This window comes from Neovison vison, chromosome 2 (genome assembly GCF_020171115.1).
Source record: "Neovison vison isolate M4711 chromosome 2, ASM_NN_V1, whole genome shotgun sequence".
NCBI classification, from domain to species: Eukaryota; Metazoa; Chordata; class Mammalia; order Carnivora; family Mustelidae; genus Neogale; species Neogale vison.
Window position 1 is genome coordinate 169,232,992 of NC_058092.1, and position 17,665 is coordinate 169,250,656.

The 17,665-nt window shown below is 36.2% G+C and overlaps 1 protein-coding gene across 1 annotated transcript in view; it reads right to left on the reverse strand.

Moving 5' to 3' along the window:
• The window catches only part of PCDH15 (protocadherin related 15), a 546,308-nt gene that overhangs the window by 6,717 nt on the left and 521,926 nt on the right, over window positions 1–17,665 (reverse strand). Inside the window, exons 28-30 of the mRNA XM_044236821.1 lie at window positions 14,562–14,780; window positions 12,702–12,710; window positions 11,753–11,905 (exon numbers count right to left, since the gene is read on the reverse strand). Of these exons, the coding sequence (XP_044092756.1) occupies window positions 11,753–11,905; window positions 12,702–12,710; window positions 14,562–14,780 (381 nt within the window). The remainder of the gene's footprint in view (window positions 1–11,752; window positions 11,906–12,701; window positions 12,711–14,561; window positions 14,781–17,665) is intronic.

Here is a 17,665-nt window from a genome sequence, read left to right on the forward strand (position 1 = left end):
CAATCCCATTTATAATTGCACCCACAACCATAAGATACTTTGGAATAAATCTAAGTGAAGAGGCAAAGGATCTGTACTCAGAAAACTGTAGAACACTCACGAAAGAAATTGAAGAAGACACAAAGAAATGGAAAGCTGTTCCATGCTCTTGAATTGGAAGAACAAATACTGTGAAAATACCTGTGTTACCTAAAGCTATCTACCCATTCAATGCAATCCCTATCAAAATACCATCAACTTTTTTCAAAGAACTGGAAGAAATAAACAGTTCATGATTTGTCTTATTCAATGATAGCTTGCTTTCAATAGGAGCAATAGGAGTTATCTGTCTAACTCCTAGAGAATGAAGATAAAAATTTGGAATTTCAGCCCCCCACAAGCAAGAGAGAAGTGATTAGCTCGCTTATTTATTTATATATTTGTTTCTACTTTAAACCACCCCTTCTCCATCTTATAAAATCATGCCACTTGATTACATTCTGCTGCGTGTTGGACAGGCCTTAACGTGACATAAAATATAGTGGAGATTCAGTGAGGTTGAAAAGAAAAAGAAAATTGATACCTCTGGTTTAAGAAGAGAAGGCCTCAGCAGTTGCTGTTGCTGCCAAAGGAAATTAAAATAGAAAAAGGTTTAGAAGATAATTCAGGTGGAAAAGGGAGATCATGATTGAAAAGAGAAAAAAAGGCCACAGCTTAAAACTGGTTACCTTAGGATTATGAATTATTATTCATGTGATAGCTACCAATATTTTGACTATTGATGTTGGAATGTGAAATAAAAAAGAATTATTTTCTGTTTCATCATTGTTTTAGGTAACATCAAAGTGAATAACCTTTAATCGATGAAAACCTATAAGTAACTTTTCAGTTCAAACTTCTTCTTTGTATAAAAAGTTATTTACAATTTTAAAAGCACTTCAAGTGCCACAGAATTATTTTGAACAAGTTTAACCTTTTGAACAAGTTAACCCCTCTTTTTTTTCCCCACATTAAATGTAATCAGGTTCATTAGTGAGAAGGGTAGAGCACATAACATAATCACATAGTCATAACGCGTCGTCGTAGTTAAGAAATGCTCCCTGTTTTTCTTTTTACCAAAACGTGGGTTACTTACAGCCGAACACTGAGCATGCTTTCAGAAATTCTTTTGTGATCCGGGAAATTGTCCTCCCTTGGATTTTGCAGGGATCACTCCTTACTTACTCTCAGCCTCACCCCTACTCATTTAAAGGAAACACGGTCTCTATGGTGTGTTTCCTGATAATTTATACTATAATATGTGCGAACAAGAGACATACTTCAAATTTTGGTTTATCCACTCTGAGGAATACACAACACAAATCTTAAAGGGAATGACATTGGGAATGTGGGCAGAGAAATCCTGGGAGACAATTCCAGTGGTGAATCAGCCTTCAGAAATGACCCAGAGAACAGCCAGGTGACTGAAGGCAGGACTGACTTTTCATGAGGCTGTGAGTGAGTTTGTCTACTGAAGGCATTCATTTAAAGGAGGAGGAAGTTGGCGGTAGAGACAGTCTGATCCAATCTGTTACCTATCTCTGAAAACCAGTTATTCTGAAATGCATTCAGCCTGATTTCCAAATACATTAGGACTCACGCTTTCTCAGCTGGTGGCCAGTTAGGTCGTGAGCTCATTGCACTCTCTTGACTGGGAAGCTGTCTGCTAAATTCGGCTAGGTTCTCGGTGACCTCATTGGCAGTACCACTTTGAGAGCAGCTAGCCAGATCCCACTGGCCTGAATCGCCACTATCTTCTCCAAATGAACACTATGGAAAGCCTGAGCATTCTCATAGTCTGACTTTCTAAAACTCTTTACGATCTTAAGTTCTAATGTGTTAGGAAGGAGACTTGGACTCTGGTAAAAGAAACAAAGGTCGCAGGTTTCTAAAGTACATTTCTAGCCTTAGAAAAATAAATTTGGGTAAATGTCACAATATTGAGTAACAGCAATTCAGGAAACAATAAATCTATCCTTGGAAAGGTGAGCATTTGATATTTGTTCACTCACTTAAAACCTCAGAACAAAATAGCAACAGGTATAAAAGAAAATAAATAGCCCAGCGTACTTCTAAGTTTTATTGAAGTAAAGGAAAATATCCTAGCTATGCAAGAAAAGTCAGTCCTGCCTAGAACGTAAATATTTTCCTAGTAAGCTTTATATAACACTGTAAAGCCCTTACCTCTGATGCATAAACTCTCCTGCAAGGCAGAAACAGAGAGATCAGTATTAAACAACTTAGAGTTTCAGATTCAAGAAAAGTATAGATAAGATTATTTTTTTTTAATCTGAGAAAAATGAGAAGGTAATTTTTACTAAAAATTGTCTCAGTGAGAAACACATTTTGTGGCAGTTTATCAGGACAGGAAGGTTGTAGTTTCATGCCTCTATGACTACAAAGTTAGCAGGCCAGACCCTAGCACCAGCATACCTGAAATAATCTATTTTATCTCAGTGGTGTATAGTAACACACTTTGACTCTGTTATTATCAACTGGATTAAAAATATTCTATATCATCTCTAACCTTGCCAAGTCTTGATACATGTAAGATACTCATTTGGGGAAAAGATGTGTTTTATACATGAAGAGTATATATTGGTACAGAATGAGAAATGACCTCAATGACTAGAATATATTCTTCCAAACGTTTGTAAGATGTTTTTTGTCTGGTTGCATCAACTGATTCTAAAAATAATGAATGCAGAATACTGACTAGCTTTTAAGTGTCAGTGACATTATTAGACATAAATATAAGAGCTAAATATTTTCACTTCCATTTCATATTCAATATTAAATAAAGATTTATAAAGTTCATTGGCCACAAGTTGGGGAAATGTTCAGCTGTACTTGGGGTGGAGGGGAGTATACAATGCTTTCAGTGTTGAATGCCATTAGTTATAAAGATTTTTGTCTATTACTTACAGTTGATCTAAAGTACTATATGTATCATATGCTGTTATGAACCACATATATAAAGCTAGGGACTGCTATGAAGAGGCACATACATATCTCTCTAGAAAATTTCTTTAAACTATTACAAGGCCTTTACAAAATAAGTCTACTTATCTGAACAAATCTTAAGTGGTTAAGGCATTGCTGATTGAAATGGTTGGTAATAATGATAGTATAATGCTTACTTAATCCTGTTGGCAATTCATTATTTGAAATGGTTTTTTAGTGAATTTTGCTTCTATGGTTCTGCCAATAGTTATGAGAATGATAATCCTTCTAAAGCATTTAGAAGTGTCCTCAATTTGTATCTTTCAGACATAAATAGAGACACTCATACTCTGGTTTTAGTAATGAGAATTGAGTCACATATATGAAATAAAGTGTCCAGCCAAAGCTGAACTTTATTCTCCAGGATATTTAAGCTAACTTTTTTCATTAGCAGTATTTTTCATACATGTAGAGAATGAAATATCAAGAGATGAGCTACATGTTTCCATTAACCTTTCTGTTACCTTTCATGTGGTTATTTGTATTGTCTGTCTCAGCTCAAAAGCAGAAAGTCACTTGGAAAAAGCACACAACAGAATCAGTAGATATCACCGTCTGTGGGCTTACAACTAACATGACTTCCTTTTGGTCCTTCTAAGACCAGTCATATAATATTAATGCATTTTTATGTAGATTATATTCAACGTGTATTAATTATTTACTTCACACTACTTCTTTACATTAAGTTTACTTTTAACAATAAGGAAAATGTATGGTAACCTACTTTCATCTTTTAAAAAGGTATCTAATAATTTCCTATGCACTAATTAGAGCATAATTATGCAGAATAAAAAAATGATATTCTTTCTGTGGAAGTTGGTTGTCAGGTTGTGGGGGTTCAAGGATTGAGAAGAGGAATAGTATTTTGGCCTGTGTACTCATAATAGGTCTTACGCAGATGTTGTAACTGACTTCTTTGACGAAGTTGGAGATCTCCAAATAGAATATATATGTAAAAAACTGAAGTAAATATAAAACATGGGAATGGAGGGGTGCCTGATGGCTCAGTGGGTTGAGCCTCTGCCTTCAGCTCAGGTCATGATCTCAGGGTCCTGGGATCAAGCCCTGCATTGGGCTCTCTGCTTGGCGGGGAGCCTGCTTCCTCCTCTCTCTCTGCCTGCCTCTCTGCCTACTTGTGATACCTCTCTCTCTGTCAAATAAATAAATTATATCTTTAAAAAAAAGAGATAAAATTTAAAAAGAAAACCAAACAAACATGGGAATGGATGTTTCATTTAAAAAGCACAAGATACTAGTAAGATATTTAGACAAATATTATAAAAATGACATAGAAAACATTACAGATTCAGTAAGGCTATAGATACCTACATGAGATTGTTATTTGGAGTTTTTATATTTCTTTGTAATTATTTAGAGAATACATTCTCAAGGAATTTCTTTCATATATTCAAGAAGTTGATACGAAATATTTTTTAAAAACACACAGTCATATCAAAGGCTTACACAATCATGAATAATACCTTGTCAGAGTCCGCCAAATAGCACAAGTTCTCATGCATATGACCAGCTGCCAACAAAAACTCCAACTGAAGTGTTTCAGTGAAAGAGAGAAAAAAATCATGTTCAAGAACCCCAAGAAGTAAGTTACTCTGGATTTGGATGAAAAGAATCTGAATCAGAGGAGCTAATGAAAATAATTAGATCTATAGATTTTTTTTTTTTAAAACTCTGATACCATTAAACAGGGATAACAGACCACGTTCTTGAAGAAATGTCACATAATGCAAGAGCTGAACAAAACCTTTGAAATGATGCATTATAAGGCCCTCTCTGAGGCTATATTAATATACTTAAAATGGAAATTATCAGCAAGACCTTTGCCTATATTTTGAAACTTTGCTTTGTTTTTCTGTGCAGATTTTTATCTTCTATAATAGAATTGCAGAATAATCAAATATAATTACACCTGTATTCACAGTGGGGAATTACAAATACAATTTATTCCATGTGTTATATGGGAAAACAGTGTAATTACTTGCTGGTCAAGTGTAACTTTCATTAAAAAGATAGGAAGGGGGGCGCCTGGGTGGCTCAGTGGGTTAAGCCGCTGCCTTCGGCTCAGGTCATGATCCCAGGGTCCTGGGATCAAGTCTCATGTCGGGCTCTCCGCTGGGCAGAGAGCCTGCTTTCCTCTCTCTCTCTCTCTACCTACTTCTCTGCATACTTGTGATCTCTCTCTGTCAAATAAATAAATAAAATTTAAAAAAAAATAGGAAGGTAACACTTAGCTGAGCTGATGCCATTAAGAATTCACCAAGTTGAGTTCTGAGAACAACTACAACATAAAATTCCTTTCTCAAGTATACATTTTTATGCTCTTTGCCTAATATAAAGAGTAAAGGCCTATATAAAACTGAGGACAGTTTGCTAGATATATTCCTTCTTGATTTCTATTTAAAGTGTTAATATTTTCCTCATGCAACTAAATTTGGATGATTTAGCTAGAGTAAAGAAAGGTAAATAGAAATGAAGCCAATATGCTATTCTATAATTTTGATGAACATTTTATATTATTGATAAACTTAAAAATATTTATAATTTTCATCAAGTATTAACTAAAATCATAGTAGGTAAACCTTCATAGACATTTATTGAATCTTATTTTGATGGAACTTATTAGGATTTTATTAAACTGGAGAAAAATATTTTCCTTGAAGGGGAATCTTCTGATAAAATTATGAGATGATATCAACATGTGGACAAGCAAGACTGAAGACCACTTTAAACATCTGTGGGTACAGTGAAATGTCTTACAAAAGCCACAATTCAAGATTTATTTTCATTGTAAAGAAGGGAAGAGAAAGCATAATGAGAAATAAACAGAATAAGACCATCATTTAAAAAGTAAAAGATTTTTCAAATGTATAAGCATACTAGTAAGATAAAAGCAAGCCATAGTAAATAATGTCATTGTAAGAAAACAGATGATTACATCTTACAGCACCTGGTGTTTATTTCCAAATACCGTATCTGTCAAATCCTGCATTTCTGGATACATGACATTTTTACTTTGGTAGTGTTTAAGCTTACCAAATACATAGACTTCAAGGAAAGAACAGAACCTATGATATAATTTGGGGGGGATTATTTTAACAGTTTGCTTTTTTTTTTTTTTTTTCCAGGAGCATTCAGTAAAACTATGATCAGAAAGTAAACGTAGGCATTACTGCATTAACATGTTAACAGGCCATTGGTTTAAGCTGGAGATGTAACTTTCTTGCCCATATATTCCCATTGAAAAATAGATTGAAATTACTTACTTTTTAAATAAATGCAGACAAATAATGCTACTTCGTAGTTAAGAAAATTAAGGTAAATCTATGAGTTAGAAATGATGAGGTTAATAATCTTTGAAAGTAAAAAAAAAATGAGGAAAAACAGCATTGCACTGAGTTTAGGGTAAAAGAATGGAATCTTCTTTAATGTTCAAATTTGCCTCCACTTAAAGATTTCCGTCAACAAAAGAGTTGTCCAGTTAAAACAGGAAAATCAACATTACAGTGAAGTAGATTGACTGTCAGGCAGGTTCTCAGTGCCCTCGACAATACTGTGCAAATTCCCCTGGTCGCATTCAGTCACTTCCACATTTTCTGTTTCTGGAGGGCAACGAGTTTCCAGTCTTGAGTTGTGTGTTGGTGGGAAGTTTTTTTCAATTTGACTGTACATATTAGCTACCGACTTTTCAAGGTCGGCTAAGTTTTTAATATGCTTGAGGATGCCCTTTGGTTCTCTCTGGGAATTTGCACGACATGCTGTTGCAAATGCTGGCAGCTGTCTGACAGAGGACTCCAATTCCTTGGGGGGCGTCACACTGACAGTCTGCTGAACAATGGGGACACTGACACGCTTAGTGGACGGAACCCAAGTTGGAAAAGACAGAGAAGAAGGAAGAGGGGGGGATGGGGGAGGGAGGGAGGGGAGTGAAGGTAGACGAGGTGAAGAAGAAGAGGAAGGAGAAGGAGGGGCAGAAAGTGAAAGAATTGGAGGAGGAGGGGGAAGACAGGAAAGAGCAAATGGACTAAGGACAAGAGGTGGAGGAGGAGGGGGAGGAGGGGAGATATTTGGTGGTTTGGGAATGATTTCAAAAATGTTTCTTCTGGTTTCAACTGTCAACGTACATGTGGGTGTCTCTCTCCTAAAGCCTGGGGAATTTAAAACGCAGGGCACTGAAGGAGAAAGTTCCAAGCAACAGTCAGCAGGAGAAAGGATGACATCAGGTTCTGACAGGAGTTCCACGGTTCTTGAAACAGTTGGCAAAGTGGAGTAAGAAGAATGAGATGAAGGAGAGAAACAGGAGGAGTCTGAAGGCAGAGATTCCAAGGGCTCTGCTCCATGTGTGAGCAGTGATTCACCTTGCCTTCTTTCTCCTCTCTCGGGTACATTCAAATCTCCAACAGTAGGCCGGGGACTGCTGCTACCTTTTCTCTTTGGAAAGGTTCTAGTGGTTTCCTTTCCACCTTCCTGCCTGTTGCTCTGCCACTGCTCCAGCTCTATGGCTTCTGGTCTTTTGGGAAGTTCCCACACTGGTCTCTGAGGGAAGTAGACTGGCTGATTCCACATCCTCTGAAACATTTCTCTTGGGCCCCTCAGGGACTTACTCCTGGCTTGTGTTTTGGGTAAAAATGAGTCTATAAAATCTGTTCTTAGTAAAAAGTCTGAATTTGCTGGTCCTGGATCTAGAGTTTCCTTATAAAGAGTACCGTGGATACTTGAGGCATCCTCGTCAGACATCAGTGTGAATTTTCTTACCGACTTGGGCTGGTTGTTCTTAAGAGATCCATCTACATGAGCCTGCTTGTGAGCCTCAGTAGTGCTGGAAGAAAAGGGCATCACAGTTTGGGGACTTTTCCTGTCTTCCGAGACTGACTTATTTCCCCTGCTTTGTTGGAAATGGTAGAGAAGGAAAAGACTTGAAAGAAAAGAAGATAATGAAATGTAAGGAAACAGGTCGTGACACAGCTTTCATGAGAAAGATGTCTTTATGGTTCTCATTACGACTTCAAAATATAGAAGGCCAAATAACACTAATCTACCAAAGCCAGACATTACTTTCATGTCCCTGTACTCAAAAAGGCAGGGCAAGAAAAGCTTGAGAGCTGTGAGTAGCATGAGAAATTTTCTTTTCTTTTCTTTTTTTTTTTTTTAAGAAAATGCATCAATCTCCATAGACTTTTTTTTTGGGGGGGGGGGAAGGCGGCTAATGAGTTTGATACAGCAAAGTATCCATGACCACACATAACAGTTCTCTTATGAAGAAATCATGATTCCAAATTGCAAACCAGCATTTTGGCTAATGGTTTCATATCCTTTGCTTTGGTGGACAACGCTCAGAGCTGTCTGTCTGGGGAGAAGGATCCTTAGCTGTGTCTGAATCGGTACCATTATCTCTCCTCTCAGTCATTCTGTCCTGGAGCTAAAAGTACTCTCCAGTTTGAGACAAAGCTTACAAGAGAATACAGAAAGGAAATCTCTATTCCCTAGATTAGAGAATTAAAAGTCTTCAAGGACAGGTGGGAGAATTTCTCTCATCGAGGTCAAAATCACAGTTGAGAAACTGAAGTTACGCTAGAACCTGAACAGAGATTATTTCCTTCTATTTCAATTTTAAGCTGAATCCATTATAAAATGCTATGAACAGTACAAATAACAAGAGGGGCTATTGGTATTTATTTTAAATATGATCAATGTCAAATTTTGGTCAAGACTGACTTTAATGAAAAGACTTATGTTCCAGTCACATAGTTTCAATATCCCTGGAAGATCTGCTCATACACTGACACTGAGTCACAGTGGCTGAGAGTGATCAAGTCAACCAAGGGAAAGGACACAAGCACATGTCACTATTGAAAGCATTGGGACCTTTCGCCCAGGAAGGCTGGCGGGTTTTGAATGCCCTCCCCTTAGACTTTGCTCTCAAGCTCAATGTTTAATATTTACCCACACAGCAGGAATTAAATAAAAGGAAATACTGTGAATAAAAATTAAGTGGCCACGCTGAAAAGCAAAACAGGCGAGACAATACAATCCTATATATAAAGCTGAGGCTGTTACTGTGCCTTCTCACAAAGAAACAAACTACTAAGGAAGAACCCTTACAGCTGGGCTTGGGGTATCAGGCCCACCCAGATAACTCGGGAAGAACAGACAATCTGCATTCAGTAGACATCAAATCCTTCTCCTGATCTTGCAAAGTCATTTTTTTTTTTTAAAATGGACTTGACACATTATTTGGTACTTTTTTAAAAAAATAGGTTTGTTCTCGCTAAGAGCTACCTATATAATGGAACTGTACCACTTTGGATTAAGAGACATCTTGAAATACTTTTAACAAATTAAAAGCAAGAATTTTGATATACTTCTTGGGAGGTACAGGTTTTCAAGGTACCAAAAGTGAATGAGAGATGAAAGATAGAAATTTCTTTTTAAAAGCAAATGACTCCATGGTAAAATGACTACATGGCAAATGACTACATTTAGAGTAAAACTTAATCTATTCTCTTGTATCTTTTTTCCCTAACACCTCATATTAGAATGATATTATTTACTTACTTATGCCTATGTATCCACAGGTGGGAAAGAGAAAACATGAGACAGAAAAAAAAAAAAAAACAGTTTGAACTATAGTTACTTTGAGGTGGTTATGAAATACTAACAGGAACATTTGATATGTATATCCAGAAAAGAAAATGCATGTTTTTATATTTTGTTTTTACTCTGATATGTAATAATATTTTAGATAAAACCATATGGCATTTCTTTGGTTGTCTCATCCCATAAAATAGCTAGCTATCTGTTTCCTATACATAGGTAAAATTTACCTTCATTACATATGGTTGATTTCAATCCCAAAACAGTTATTTTAAATGAGAATCTAAGAATTGTTTCTATGTCCTAACTGAAAAATTAGTCCACATTGATTTTTAAAGAAGATAAACATACTGTTTGGAAGAAAGTAAATATATTACAGACCAACTGTTGAATCTGTATGACATTATTAGATCATTAAGATTCTTTTCAAAATGACCTTTGATTTTTTTATTTGTTTGTTTAAATTTGGTAATAATTCCTTTGAAGCTAATCTATTTTCTAATAACATATGGTTAGAATCCCTATATAAAGTTTTTAAATAGATAGGTTAAACATTTGTTAAAGATTTTAAATGTGAAGAACACAAAATACTTCATTAAATGCATATTATAATTGAAAAATTCTCTAAGTCTACCACAATTTTTCAAATGAAAGTAGTCCTTAAGTGTTGCTATTTGAAAATGGTCACCATCAAACTATATTTATTCCAGATGATGTTACAGTGTATCTACTTTTGTTAAGTAAAAATGAATATATGCCACTAACTTCAGATAACAGAAAACTTTATACATAAGTCTTTTTAGTTTCTGAATTTCTTTTTTCTGGAGAGAGGTGGTTAATATAAAGAGAATCAAATCATATTGGCTCAATTCCTACATTCACCAGTAATGCAAAAAGAGACCATAATTTTCAACTCAATTTAAAAATTTTAAAAACTATATTTAAAGCATGAATCCTTTACCATATTATTTTAGAAATGGAATGCCAAGCACTCAACTGTCAAACATTAAATTCAATTTTAGCATTAAGATACACAACATTAAAATCTGTTTTAACATTTTTAAAACTTAACATCACCTTGTGTAATAATATTGATACATGTGTTTAAAACCAGTTGTCTCATTAAAAGGTACATTTCATAATTTTTGAGGCTTGCTTTATTCCTACTAGTAAATGCTACAAATGTAACACAGTTGAATGTGTTTTAGTCCCTCAACTCCACCAAATTCCAGTTGATAAAAGCTGTCTTGGATTTAATTCAGCCATATTCAGAATTTTATCATCTCCTTGGTTGTTCTGCATCTCATGTCCCAAAATAGTTACTCTTGAATTTTTAAAACATAGGCAAGTTAAGTAAGTCCAAAAGGAATCAGGTTATAAGGGTAGCATCATTATGGAAAACATCTGTGAAGTCTTTTCGCAGTAATCTAAGAGTTTTCAAATGTGGATGATTTAATATTGCTTAGAGGTTCCAAATATTGTGGGAGTAATATGAAGCATTACAGCAGTCTCTTTTGAGAAGAATATAATGAAAAGTATATTCTTTAAGTGGTTGGATATTTAATTCTTTATTTGGGTTTCAGATTTTCATTACTCTATGTTATGACATCCTAAGATTGCATCTTTAAAAAGTCTGTGACTTAAACCATCACATCAGTTTTAAACTTCCAAACAGGAGTTGGCTTTTGATACCAAATCAGGATTATGATTTGTTTTTTAATTTTTTTTGTTTTTGATTTTTATTTTTGATTTGTTTATGATTGTTTTATTTTTCCTTATTTTCTATGAGAAAATTTCAGAATGTATTTTTAATTCTGGAGAAAAAAATATATGCATACTTGTGAAGGTTTACAAACAGACTATTTAAGCTAGACATCTACAAATTTTCTCTTACTAAGTTTTTTATGTTCTTTTTTGGTTTGCTTGTGTTTTGGTTATTATTTTTCAGCTCAACCTTTCTTAGGTTCTCATCCTAACAATTTAGTTTTTTTGTTTTGTTTTGTTAAGAAAAATGTCATAATTCAAGGAACCTGCATTTCTGCATCAGGTTGACATGATATACTTCCCCCCCAGCATCCATCACACCCACCTGTCTGTAAGAGCGGCTGCAAAGCCTACTTACATGGTGCTGTCCCCCAGCTCTTCATACAGGTGTGCCCCAGGGGGAGGCGGGGGCGGCGGGGGTGCGGCCACGGGTGCGGGGGTGGGTGCAGCAGGCTTGGCCGCGGGTAATGCCGACTGGATTCGTGCAGTCTTGGTGCACTCAGCTTGGCGGCTTGGGTAAGGCAAGGAAAACTCATTTTAGAAATCGTATACTTATCAGTTGGCATACAAACATACTAAAATTATCAGGACACAAATACTCCAACTTATAAACAGGTAGAATTACAGAAACATCCTCACTGAGTAGCATTCTCTGGTACCCTCTCCCCCTTCAGTTCTTTAAAATATTGACCCTTGAATAACAGAATTCAGTAGAAATATTGGCAAGATAAGTGAAGAGTAATATTAAAGATGGGGGCAAACTGTCTTTAAAACTGTGATTAATAATTGGTGGTTATTGAGTAATCTCTCATCATGTGAGGCAAGGCTGAAGATGCATAATGTCGGAGATACATAATTTTTCCTTATCTTTCATCATCTATCTATTTTTTTAAAAAGTTATTTTATTTAAAATGATCTGAAACATTTTTGACATTCATTGACAGAAACAACGTAGTTTACAGAGGGTCCCCCTCCTAAAGGATGGGGAGGGCTAGCTTTGGTTTCCTTTGGGTACCTGGGACACCTGGCATTCTGGCCCTTTCTGAATGTTCTGAACACCAACTATGAGCTCCTTCCTCAAAACCAAGACCTCAGAGTGTGGAAGCTATCACAGCAAATGACCTTTTTTCACTTCTCCTCCCTTGGATCCCAAAGTTAAAGAGCAGCTCAATTCTGTACATACAAAAGCACAAGGGAAGTTGAAGTCACATACATGGTCCCGGCAGATTGATTACTTTATCAGGGGTATGCGGGGGTTTTCTTTTCATAGTATATAAAATCATACATAAGATGTTAATTATACTTACACTTTAAACCTGTTTCGAAAGGCAGTGAGTAAGAGAAGAGAGAGAGAAAGCTACATTAGAAGGGCTGCATTCATAATATTTTAACATCTAATTTATTCTACACAATGAATAATTTACTGGTTAAATGCATAATGACACAGACTTAATGACACTGCAGGGAAGCTAAGTATTTCAATTCAGAAAGTCAGAATGGGGGAGCACTTCATCATTACCGACAACATCACAGATGCTGTGAAAACATTCATTACAGGGAAACAAAGAAATGAACTAAATGTAGCAAGCAGCACTGGATGAATACGTGGAGACAGGAGTTCAAATTCTGAGGGAGAAATGAAAGAGTAAAGGTGATCTGATTCTCATAATGGGCTTCTTGGCACCCCGGGTGTGTTACAGGAATGGACCCAGGCACCGGGCTGTGATTCCCCCCGGGGTCTCCCTTTGAGGCAGGGACTGGGATTCGAAGGTGCCCCTCCTGGGTCACGAATCCATGGCACTTTTCCCCATATTTGCCCCTTAACTTTGCCACGTACAGATGACTTTCAGAAACAAATGTTAATACAAAAGACTAGCCATCCATCCGGTCTTACTTAGAAGTAGAACATAAAAGTACGAAAGTTAGCTTTGTAAATATTAGAATGCTACTTTGAAACATGAGCAGCACAAAACATCGTTTTGTTTAATTCTGTCCATCTACAAAAAGCAGTAACTAAAATGAATTCACGGGGTGTTGACCTGATTACTGAACTACAAAAAGAATAGTAATTAAATCCATCTACATAATGTTGAAACGCTAAGCATCTTAGTATAACGTCTCTGAGTATAACGTCTGAAATGCTTCAGTTTGGGTCCCTGCCATCATGTGCCCAAAAGAAGAGGTCTCCTCCCTGGTTTATTGTTGCGGCATTCCTTTGGAAAGCAGCGCAGTAAGTAAGAATAACTGTAAGACAGATTAACATGAAAATGAATTCTGGCTTGATGGTTTAAAAAATTAAAACCATTTGTTCACTATTAAGTTGGTTCATGAAGGCTTTAGAGCCAGTGCATCAGTTGATTTGTTAAGGGTATTTCAGACTCCAGCGTATCAACCTAAATGCTGTGTTTGCAACTTCACATTACTTTTGTGATGAAAGATACTCTTACAGCACCTTCTTAACCTGTCCCACAACCATTTTCACTAGTCATTATCCATATGGATATATTTGAAGTGCTTAGACCTCTATCATGAAGGTTCCCCACAACCAGTGTCAAATAACGAAGAGCTTCCTAGACAACCTCGAGTACAGACGCTTACATTAGCTATTATTACTTCACTACTTCGAAGGGCCTAAGTAAGATTTTAAATGGAAGTATTTGCCCATAAGACCTGCACCACCACAATATCCTGTCATATGTCACAACACAGATTCTCGCAGGGCTCCCCAGGGAGGAAGAGCCCCCATGGAAAATGACATGTGGCATACTACGATTTTTTAAATGATTTTGCCAACACTGCGGGCATTTACACAGATGCAAATTTAACGACATGGATACAGTGCTGTCATTACAGTGTGGTCAGATCTCAGACCTTCCTCAGGACCAGGGACATCTGTACATGACACTTCCTAGGATCCCGGCTACCTTCGCTCCCGGAGGTCGATTCCCCAAAGAGCACAAACACAGTCCTACTGGAGGAGAGCATCTTAGGAGCATGGGCACATTGAGTTCGCTGTGGGCAATGCTGGAAGTTTGTTTTGTTTTCCCTTCAAGGAAGGCCATACAGCAGTCCCCGAGAGGTCTGCGCTATTCCTGTTTTGGGACTCCAAAGCTATGCTCACAAGGCTGGCTTTGGGACAATACAGGTTTCAATCAAGGGATACTCACTGTCTGTAGCTGACGAGAACGACCAGAATGGCAGGGATACAGCAGAGAATGATGATGAAGGCGAGTGCCAGCAAGGCCCCTTCTGTGTAGCCCAGACTTTCTCCTCGCTTTTTAATGCTGGTCACTGCCTCCGGGGTCCGGATCTCCAAAATGCGTCCTCCTTCCCCATAATGCGGTTGGAAGTCTTTGTTGATATCAAGAAGTTTGCCATCCAGAAACCTGCATTGTTAGATAAATCATAAAATCAATGATGTTAACAGAAAGTTCTCTTTTATTTATTTATTTATTTATCTATTTTTTAAAGATTTTATTTATTTATTTGACAGAGAGAGAGATCACAAGTAGGCAGAGAGGCAGGCAGAGAGGGGGGTGGGAAGCAGGCTCCCTACTGAGCAGAGAGCCCAATGCTGGGCTGGATCCCAGGACCCTGGGATCATGACCTGAGCTGAAGGTAGAGGCTTTAACCCACTGAGCCACCTAGGTGCCCCAGAAAGTTCTCTTTTAAATGGAATTTTCCAATATCTTTTAGTATTTCCTTTGAAAGTATTTTTGTAAAATATTTTTAAATAATACAGAAAATAATTGTGTAATATCTCATTACTATTTTTACTAAGTATTAAGTATTTAATATTTAAATAAATTTGTGATAGCTTTTATTATTTTCTTTAATTGAATCACAAGCTGAGTCAGTCTTATAAATAAAAAAATATAAAAAGAGCAATGAAGAAGAGCAACTACCACCTGTATACACGTATCACAGATATAATAACAATGACCCTTACTTAATATGCTCACAGACTTGAGAAAAATAATTATCAACATCCTTGAACTTAATATCACTCTGTTGAAATAATTTACATGATTACATTATTCGTGTGAATGAATATTCTAAATTACATAGGATATATTTTAAAACTATATCCTGCATTTTGTCTGCTTTGGTCTTCAGAATCACCCTGTAGAACAGAACAGTTACAATGCTAATTTATTGCTGGAAAGCTACACAGTTAGGGCCGTGAATCTGAGACACCAACCCAAGCCGTCAGGGTCCAAAATCTCCATTTGCCTTATATGCTGACACTCTCAAATCCCAAACCAAAATGACATTTTATGGGCAAGAGGTGAACAAATTAAAAAGTGTTTCCTGCCTAGAAAGAGAAGACTCTCTATAAATGATGCAGATAGCAAATCAGTCAGGATGACAGGAATTAGCAAAAATAAGCCAACAATTCTCGCAAAGTCTTCTTCTGAATAATACAGTTCTTATTATGGGCATCCACTGGGGTGGGGGGGGAGCGGATAATCAAGGAAAATTATTACTTAATTTATTAAGATTTTGTTACATATTTTGTTTTAATTAGCAGGTAATATTTTTCAAAATTCCTTGGGAATATTTGCACAATCCCTGTATAAATCCTACAGTATTGATGTAACACTTCTGTTCTTAATACCACAAAGCCACACCATGTCTTAGGTATTTTTGGTTTTGTATTTTTAGATGTTCATCTATAAAAATCAAAGGTCTGACTACAGAAAATTGGAAAGCACAAAACTTTCCAAAAAGCAAAATTACTCACAGGCCCCAATGCAGAGGCTGCTCACATTTGAATATACCCACATCACATCTTTTTTAACAAATATTTTTTATTCTTGTACTTAAACAGCATATATAAAGTGAAAACTATTATTTTAGAAATATACTGCATAATATAAACTACCATACTTATGTTGAAAATGGAGAAAGCACAAAGAGATGGGGGAAAATTTTTCAAATGGCCTCAAATTACACTATCCCAATGATAACAAAGAGCATCTGACAGTCTATTTTATCCGTTTTGACATTTTTTAAATTTTCTGACTGATCATGCTGACTTTACTGCACAGTGTACATAGCTTCCTTATGGAAAAAGTAAAGAGATGACTGATACCAGATACAAATTCCACTGGGTAGTTTATTAGACTTCCTATTTAAAAAACCCAATGTCTAGGATAACTCAATTTTAGTTTTAAAGGTGTATGTTTTTACTCAAGTTTTCATGTGATAATGTAAGACAGTTAGATTTTTTGTTACTTTTTTTTCTTACAAGTATGTTTTTGTAGATATAAAAATCCTTTCACAGCATTTTTCCTAGGTCATTTTTAGGTATGTTAGAGAATGTAATAAAGATTTAACCATGGTTCCAAGTGCTAGAATAGAATGGTACCACAATTTGTTTTAATTATTTGTCGGATAAGGTAAGAAGTTCCAAATAAAGTATTTGGAAGATTAGAAGACCAAATATTGTAAAAATGTCTATGCTACCTAAAGCAATCTACACATTTAATGAAATCCCTATCAAAATACCATCAATTTTTTTCAAAGAAATGGAACAAATAATCCTGAAATTTATATGAAACCAAAAAAGACCCTGCATAGCCGGAGGAATGTTGAAACAGAAAGCCCAAGTTGCTGGCATCACAATTCCAGACTTCAAGGTCTATTACAAAGCTGTAATCATCAAGACAGTATGGTACTGGCACAAAAACAGACATAAGATCTGTTTTAGATCAATGGAACAGAATAGAGAGCCCAGAAATAGACCCTCAACTCTGTGGTCAACTAATCTTCAACAAAGCTGGAAAGAATGTCCAATGGAGAAAAGTCTTTTCAACAAAGACTTGGGAAAATTGGACAGCCACATGCAGAAGAATGAAATTGGACCATTTTCTTATACCACACACAAAAATAGACTCAAAATGGATGAAAGACCTCAATATGAGGCAGGAATCCATCAAAATCTTTGAGGAGAACATAGGCAGCAACCTCTTCAACCTCAGCCGCAGCAACTTCTTCCTGGAAACATCACCAAAGGCAAGTGAAGCAAGGGAAAAAATGAAATATTGGGACTTCATCAAGGTCAAAAGCTTTTTCACAGCAAAGGAAACAGTCAACAAAACCAAAAGACAACTGACAGAATGGGAGAAGATATTTGCAAATGACATATCAGATAAAGGGCTAATATCCAAAATCTATAAAGAACTTCTCAAACTCAACACCCAAAGAACAAATAATCTAATAAAGAAATGGGCATTTGGGAGGGAGACAAACCATAAGTGACTCTTAA